Source organism: Panthera tigris, chromosome X (genome assembly GCF_018350195.1).
Source record: "Panthera tigris isolate Pti1 chromosome X, P.tigris_Pti1_mat1.1, whole genome shotgun sequence".
Classification (NCBI taxonomy): domain Eukaryota; kingdom Metazoa; phylum Chordata; class Mammalia; order Carnivora; family Felidae; genus Panthera; species Panthera tigris.
Window position 1 is genome coordinate 14801240 of NC_056677.1, and position 7723 is coordinate 14808962.

Below are 7723 nucleotides of genomic sequence, written 5' to 3' on the forward strand. Positions count from 1 at the left end.
AAGGGGCTCTATGGCAACCTGAGGTGGGGGAGGGAGGGAGGGAGAAATACTTCACCTCCTCCACAAACTTAGACATTTGCAAAACCAAGAGGTTCCCAGGGAAATATCATAGTTAAATGCCGTACTCTTTATTTTCCTCATTAACACACTTTTAGCCGTCTGGCGTGATGACGTCAGGGGCCCCAGCTGTCTTCGGGCAGCATATGATGCTAATTATAGGAACAAAGCAATGGTCAGAGGCAAGAAGGGCAGTTATATACTGAGACTGACTTCTCGCTCGTAAAGTGCCGTCTTCTCACTAGTCTGATGAATAAAAAAAGGTGTGTGTGTTGGGGGGGGGGGGGTGAAATGTACCTGAGTGACTATTGAATAAGGTACAGTTGAAAGGAACTGCTTCTCATGTATTTCTATTTTTTTTTAAACTTTTTTTTAACATTTATTTATTTTTGAGACAGAGAGAGACAGAGCATGAACAGGGGAGGGTCAGAGAGAGAGGGAGACACAGAATCCGAAGCAGGCTCCAGGCTCTGAGCTGTCAGCACAGAGCCCGACGCGGGGCTCGAACTCATGGACCGCGAGATCATGACTTGAGCCGAAGTCGGCCGCTTAACCGACTGAGCCACGCAGGCACCCCTCTCATGTATTTCTAAACACATTTAGTGTTGGGTTACCTGGTCACAGACTTTCGCCGATTGCCAGCCCAGCATCCGTTCTCCCCTTGTTTTCGACTAAAGAACCCTAACTTTGTCAGGCAGCAATGTAGGCGCTAGAAAAAATCTTTCCCGGCCTCTTTCGCGGTTAGAAGCGACTACGTGATACAATTTCTGACCACTGAGATATACGACGATGTCTGCTGGGGATTTCTGATCCGTTTTTGCTCACCCCTTTTTTCTTCCCGTTGCCTAGAAAGAAGACCTGATGGCTGGCGCAGTGGCTTCTTGCACAACGGGGGTAAGGCCAAAAGAAGCGCCGAGACTTCAGCCCTGATATCCTTAAGCAACTCCCTACCCCTACTCTTTTTACTACGGGAGTCAAAACAAAAGTAATTCACTAAGCCACTCTTCAGGGGATCCCTTATTGACAACCGAACACAAGTCTAGCTATATTTCTGTAAAAAACAAATGGTAAACTTACACATTCTCTTAGTTTTCCGATTGTGAAGAATAAACTTCAAGTAAGTGAAATTATTTTTTGTCCATGTGTAAATCTGAGTTCAGATCAAAGAGCTGAACATACTGACTGGGGCATCATCCCTTTCCAACAGTGAAACGAGTGCTGGGGTCTTTCTGGAGGATAGCTTCCAAAAGTCACTAAAATTGAACGAAGCATGCAAAAGCTTGAATGCCATGCATCCTGAGACCAGAATGCCCGCAGAGGCAGTCATGCCCTGTCCTCAGAGAGTGAAGACAGAAAGACAGCTTCAGGCCTCTGACCAGGGAGGCTTCACTGCCTTTCTGCCCGATGCACCAAAGGAAAAGGTCCAACCTCCACCATTAGTTGTAGCTCAGTGGGGCTGGAAGTGAGGGGACAGCACTTGTGGTTTATCAAGTCCCCAAGGCTGATGGAGCCTACTAAAATCACGGGAATTCCTGGGAGAGAGGACAGGAGTGATTTACGGGCCCCTCAATCGTGCCTTGTGCGGTCAAATCGTCAGGAGGGCTTGTTAAGGATGCAGTTTTCAGTATCCCACCCCCAGAGCAGCCTCATCTTTAACAAGCACACTTTCAAAGCATACTGGGGAAACTTTGGCCTGTGAGAGAAGGCATTTGTCAGTTGGCAGGTTCAGGGGCCTGGTGCCCATGGCCTTGGGGGCCCCTCTACCTCCTCAATTTCCCTCCGACCTGGAGGACAAGCCCATGCCACCAGAAGGTGGGACAAGGCCCCAGCATCAGAAAGCTGGTTTTCAGTTGGGCCCAAGGTTGTCACTTAAATGCTAACTGTGGGTGTCTCTAAGGCCCCTCCATCTTGAACCTTCCTTTTCTTGCTCCAGGGCCACCAGCTTGGAGGGAAGGAGCAGAGGGGAAGGAAAAGCAGAGGGGAAGGAAAAGTCCACTCCTGATGGCTTTATTCTTGGCATTTTGCTCTTTCTGTGTCTTTCCCTTAAATCTCTTTTGCCATTTCTTTCCGATTTGCCCATCTAACGGTTAAGAGTGGAAACCTAGGGAGACGAAGCCAGTGGCAGTGGCCTTGGAGGCTGGTGAGGGCTTGTCCAGACACGGACCCTGCCCACACTCTCCAGGAAATTGATGATCTCACCATCTCCATGGCTTTTGCCCGGCGTCTGGGAGTCAGTGCCTGATTCCCAGGCCCCAAGCCTTATCCCATTGTCCATTTTCCAGGGGAACAGTTCCACCCGGGTGACCCAAAGATGCTTCACACCCACACGTTCCAAACGGTACCCTTCAGTATCCAAGCCCCAAGCCTGCCCCTGTACAGTGCTTCTGTCAGGTATTGGTGCCTCTAGCTACCCAGCTGCTAACCCAGAAACCAGTGGTGTGGCCCAGGGCACAAAGCAGAGACTCTCTGATGGGTCTCAACCTGGGTATCATTGCGGGGGGAGTGACAGAAGTGCTAACGTTCAGGTCACTCCCTCAGAGATTCTGACGTCATTGGTCTGGGGTAGGACCCGGGTGAGGGGTAGAGCTACAAGTGATTGTAATGGGCAGCCAAGGTCAAGAATGTCTGTCTAGAGTCAGTGTGAGCTGGGATCGGATCCCCGTCTCTGTGTGAGCTTAGGCAAGCTGCTTAACCTTTCTGGATCTCAATTTCCTTATCTGTGAAAGGGGACCCACAGCAGTACCTGCCTCCACGATGTCGCTGGCCAAGAGCAACAGATTATATCGGTGTAATAGGGTGAATTCGTGGGAGTGCATTGATGTCTTCTTGAGTTTTTCATGTTTGTCTTTCTGGCGAAGACTCACCCGGGAAGAAATCTAACTCCCCCCTCTCCCACTCTGCCCTGCCCCCATCATCCCCTGTACATCTCCCCAAGAAAGAGGGTTCCTAAGGGTTTGGGCTCTTCTTGGGTTTGTGTGTGCACGTGTTCATGTGTGTGTGTGTGTGTGTGTGTGATTTGAGAGAGGAAAGGCTGTAGACCACATAGCATCTCTCAGATTTATGGATTTGGAACGTCTAGGTGTCAACAGGAATTAGCTGATTGTGCTACAGGAGGGGACTGGAGAATCTGGGCTTTGGCCCTTTGGGGGGAAAGGGGCGTGCTCATGGTAGGGGCCTGAGCTCAGCAGGGACATGCTTCCTCTGAGGGGGCTGGACCACAGATGGGGCCAGGGAGCCCTGAGCTCTGGACACCCTCAGGAAACTTGGGAAGGTCCCCGGGACTGAGCTGAGCTTGGTTCAGAGGGAGAAGACCCCCCAATGGGGTGTTGGCCTTCAAGTGGGGCTGTGGGCCAGGCAGGGAGCCTGCCACCTGGCCTGAGCCTGAGCCTGAGCCTGAGTCTGCGCCCTGCCCCCAGGCAGCCCTTGCAAACCCATGGGAGTTTGATGCAGTCCAAGGAGAGAGGAAGGACCTTTAACAGTCCTGTCTTTAGACTCCTCGCTAGCCATGAGGAGGACTCAAACTGGAGTTATTTAAACTTGGAAAAATAGAAAATGTGGCATTTCTCACGCTCTATGGACCGTGGGGTCAATTGCAGTCGAGTTATGTTGTTGTTTTGCCCGACTCCTCCTTTCCCCTCTCCTCCTCCTTCCACGGTCCTGGCTGGGCTCCCTTTGGGTCCTCATGCAGGCCTGGAGGCCTTCCATTGAGGCTGTTCCCTCTGCCTGTGACACTCCCGTCCCCTCTCTTCCCCCTTCACCCGGCCAACTCTGCTCATCCTTCAGATGTCTGCCGGCCACCCTGTTCCTCTCACTTATTCCCCATCCTTGTCATTATTTATCGGCTCCTCTGGGCTCTCTGGCTCACCATTGTATCCTCTGAAATGAGCAGAATGCCTGCACATGCTAAGCACTCGATAGTTATTGTCTGGATGGTGAATGAAGGGATAAACACAGATTATCACCCGTCTCGGGTGGCCTCTAGGAGCAAGCAGAGAAGACAGCAGACACAGGAAGCGGAAAGCTCAGGGAGGAACTCGCGGTCGCCCGGCCCAGAGAACACCTACTGCTCTAAGCCATAGGAAACTGTCAATTGAGTATACACTAGGATTAAACAGCACGAATAATGTTGCTGGAGGAATTAAGGGGATCCTCGTCAGACTTACACGGAATATGTCCTTCCCACGTTTTCTGCCCAATGCCAGTTTGTTAGGGTAGCTATGAAGCCTGTTGGTATGCTCATCTTAAGTAGAAAAGGAACGTTTGTACATTCATCTTAAGGAGAAACCTACATCGTGTGTGGTACAAGTGGATAAAGCACGGATATTACGTGGATGAAGGCGTGTTCATAATGTGCTGCGAATCCAGACTATACGTAGCACACTAGCCTTTCTTATTCAGTAGATAATCTCGCGGTCGGGAGGCGTGAAAGCCAGACATGGGTATAAAGAACATTTACCTAGAGGAACACAAGGGAAGTTCAGGGACGTTCTTGACAAGAGAGACATGAATATTAACATGCACATGTATTAGGCCTGAACCTATATGACAATGTAGTGGAACATAGAATAATGTTTATAGAATGGAGTAGAAACTCGAAGATAATATAGAGGTATAAAATCTAGAGTAAAGGCAAAGCATTCACGAATCACTGGATTTCTTAGGCTTGGATACTTTCCTTACCCTAGTCTTCCCCCTCCGAGGGCCAAGGTGATCTTAGCTAACTGTGGAGGACAGACCTTTTAGTCGTTTTGATAGTGTTAAGATGAAGATTAAGGAGGCCAGAATGCACCTTCTCCTCTGTGGGTGGGACCACTAGACAGTAGCAGCCAGTGTGCACCCGAGAGTACCTCCGGGCAGCTCCCAGTGACCTTCCCTCCCGTCCTTCTGTATCTTCTAGGCTCTTCTTCCCTCCTAAGGCGGACTGTGATGGAAGCAGTGAGTCTCAGGATCCAGAGAGACCAAGCAGCGTTCTTAAGATTCCATTGAGGACCCGAGGCACTGATGGGCGTCTAGTCCTGCTGCCCTGAACCATCTCTTTCGTGGAAAAAAAACCAATTCATGTCAATGAATCAACCGTGTAACCCTTAGGTTGTGTTTGTTTCTTCCCGGAAATGTCTGTGCCATTCAAAAAATAAAATGAGAGGAAAGACAAACAGAAGATGGTGGGGAGTGGAGAACACGTAAACTAAAAGAATTTCCGATTTCAGAACTTCGAGTGCACGGCAAGTGTTTAGGGGAGAGAGCTCGGGGGGACCCCGGTCGACTTCACATTCCCCAAACACACAGCCCTCCTCAACTTCACAGTTGATTGGGTCAATCTGCATAAATAATCTCTTTTCAAGTTGGTGGGTTTTTTTTAGAACTCGGAATGGAGTTCCAGTAAGGTCTTCGTGTCTCTAGTGAAGAGAACGTTTGTTTCCACTGCATGGGAAACTCCTTCAGGGAGGAGATAATGCCTTCTTTTTTTTTTTTTTTTTCTTTTTTTGTCTCCCCATCAGTGCCTGGCACATGATAGACACATGATGAGAAAGGGTGGAACTGAATTTTAAATGGATTATTAAGGAGGGTGCTTCAATATTGACTGGGCAGACCACACCAGTATATAATGGTTGCAGGAGCTCCTGCCGCGGAGCACAGTGGGGCATCCAGTAGAAGCCCACCAGACTGCACAGCACTTGCTGCTTTCCTCATGACAGGGGCCCCACTGTTCCTTTCCGATAGACTGAATTCACAAACCACTTCCTACCCCTTCAGTAAATAGGGGAGGGGAGGCAGCAAAGGCCCTCGGAGACTCTCCGCTGCCTCCCCCACAATATGCTATTTTAATGCAAATTTAATGAAATAATGAAGAGAAGCTCGCACACGCACACACATACTGTCTCTAGCGGAGCTATTATTAGGTGATTATGTACCCTGCAGAGGGTAACGAGCACAGTTTCGAGCAAAAGAGGCTCTGAGCCGTGCAAAGCACTGAGTGTTGCAAGGATTTTCTGGGCCCCCAAGTCCCTGAAAGTCAGAGTGTGAGCTCTCAGGAGGCAGGAAGAAAAGGAGCGGACCTTTCGTAAGCTACAGTTTGCTGGGTACCCCGCATGCCTACGAGGATCTATTCCTCGTGACAACTCCTAAGAGCAGGGGTCAGCAAACTGTGGCCCTTAAACCAAATGTGGCTCACCGCCCGTTTTTGTAAATAAAGTTTTATTGGAACACAGCCACACGCATGTATTTACATATTGTCAGCGGCTGCTTTCGTACTACAAAGGCAGAATTGAGGAGTCGGGACCCTAGGGCCTGCAAAGCCACAAATATTTAGCATCTGGTCCTTTACAAAGTTTGCTGGCAGGAACCTTACAGGAAGACGCTCGTATTAGCCAGGAAGGGCTATGTCAGGCTGCAGAACAAATTGTCTTGGAAATTTCAGAGGCTTAACACGACAGCTGTTTATTTTTCACTCAGGTGACTTGTCCGTTATGGGTTGGCAGGGTTTCTGCTCCATTCAATTTCCTGGGACCCACACTGGAGGAGGAACCATTTCTCAAGCAGGGAAGGGAAAGCCGGAGAGTCAAGTACCAGCCCTTAAATGTTCATCTTGGAAGGGACGCGGCTCGCTTCGGCTGGAGCCACTCTAAAGGGGCCGGAACGTGGGGGAGAACATGGTTGTTCGCTGAGCAGTAAACCCTCGGGCACAGTCCTATTACCTCCCTTTGACAGAAAAAGACCCAAGGGGGAGTCCCAGAGCTAAGAAGGGAGGCAGGCAGGATTCCAGCTCTGGACTCTCTGACTCAAAAGGCTGTCCTCTTCTCAGAACGCCCTGCCTCCTACCATTGACTTATTTTCACAAATTCCATTAGTCCATTTCATTGAAAATAGGCGCCATCTCACCGTCTCACCCAGGCCAGGGAGAGAGGCAGGAAGCTGTTTCTGAACAATGACATCCGTGTGGTATGTTGGAGCAGTGGCCGTTGTGGGATTTGAAGTTCGGAGGCCAACTGCAGGAAACCCAGAGCCTAGCGTGCTGGGGGGTTAACTCGGCCAGGCGGAAAGGAAAAGGAGAAACAACATTCCCCAGGACACCGCGAGGATCCGGTGCCCTAAGCAGAGGAGACACTCACCCGGAATGCAGTCTAAGGAGGTGGCGCCAGCAGACCAGAGGGCATTGGCACCTCCTTGGCAATCGCATTTGCATGCTTTGTGGTACCAGGGGTCCTCACCCTCATCCTGCGGGAAGCCAGAGGGGAAGGAGTGTCAGAAAAGTCACAGGCAGGGCCGCCTGGGGGGCTCAGTCGGTTAAGCGTCTGACTTCGGCTCAGCTCACGATCTCACGGTCTGTGAGTTCGAGCCCCGCGTCGGACTCTGTGCTGACAGCTCGGAGCCTGGAGCCTGCTTCCGATTCTGTGTCTCCCTCTTTCTGTAACCCCTTCCCCGCTTGTGCTCTGTCTCTCTCTCGAGAATAAATAAACATTTAAAAAATTATAAAAATACAGAGAATGCTCCAGGTATGAAAATTTCAGGGGAAAGAAAGAAAGATCACAGGCAAAGGCAACCGTGGCTCTGGCCACTGGAAGAGTTTGTGTTCAAGAACCTTGCTCATTCATTACCTGTATTCTGTGGCCGCTTTTGCACAAGGGCAGCACAACTGGCATACTAATCCAGGCTTAAGACATACAGT

General features: G+C 50.1%; 1 protein-coding gene across 2 annotated transcripts in view; it reads left to right on the plus strand.

The window, feature by feature from the left end:
- The window catches only part of CDKL5 (cyclin dependent kinase like 5), a 214354-nt gene extending 209157 nt beyond the window's left edge, over nt 1-5197 (plus strand). Inside the window, exons 19-20 of one of the 2 annotated variants that reach the window (XM_042973891.1) lie at nt 907-951; nt 4955-5197. In XM_042973891.1, coding sequence (XP_042829825.1) covers nt 907-951; nt 4955-5043 — 134 coding nt within the window. In that variant the 3' untranslated portion in view covers nt 5044-5197. Of the gene's footprint in view, nt 1-906; nt 1095-4954 lie in introns of those variants that run through there. The other variant, XM_042973890.1, reaches the window with a different exon arrangement.
- The last annotated feature ends 2526 nt before the right edge of the window (nt 5198-7723 follow it).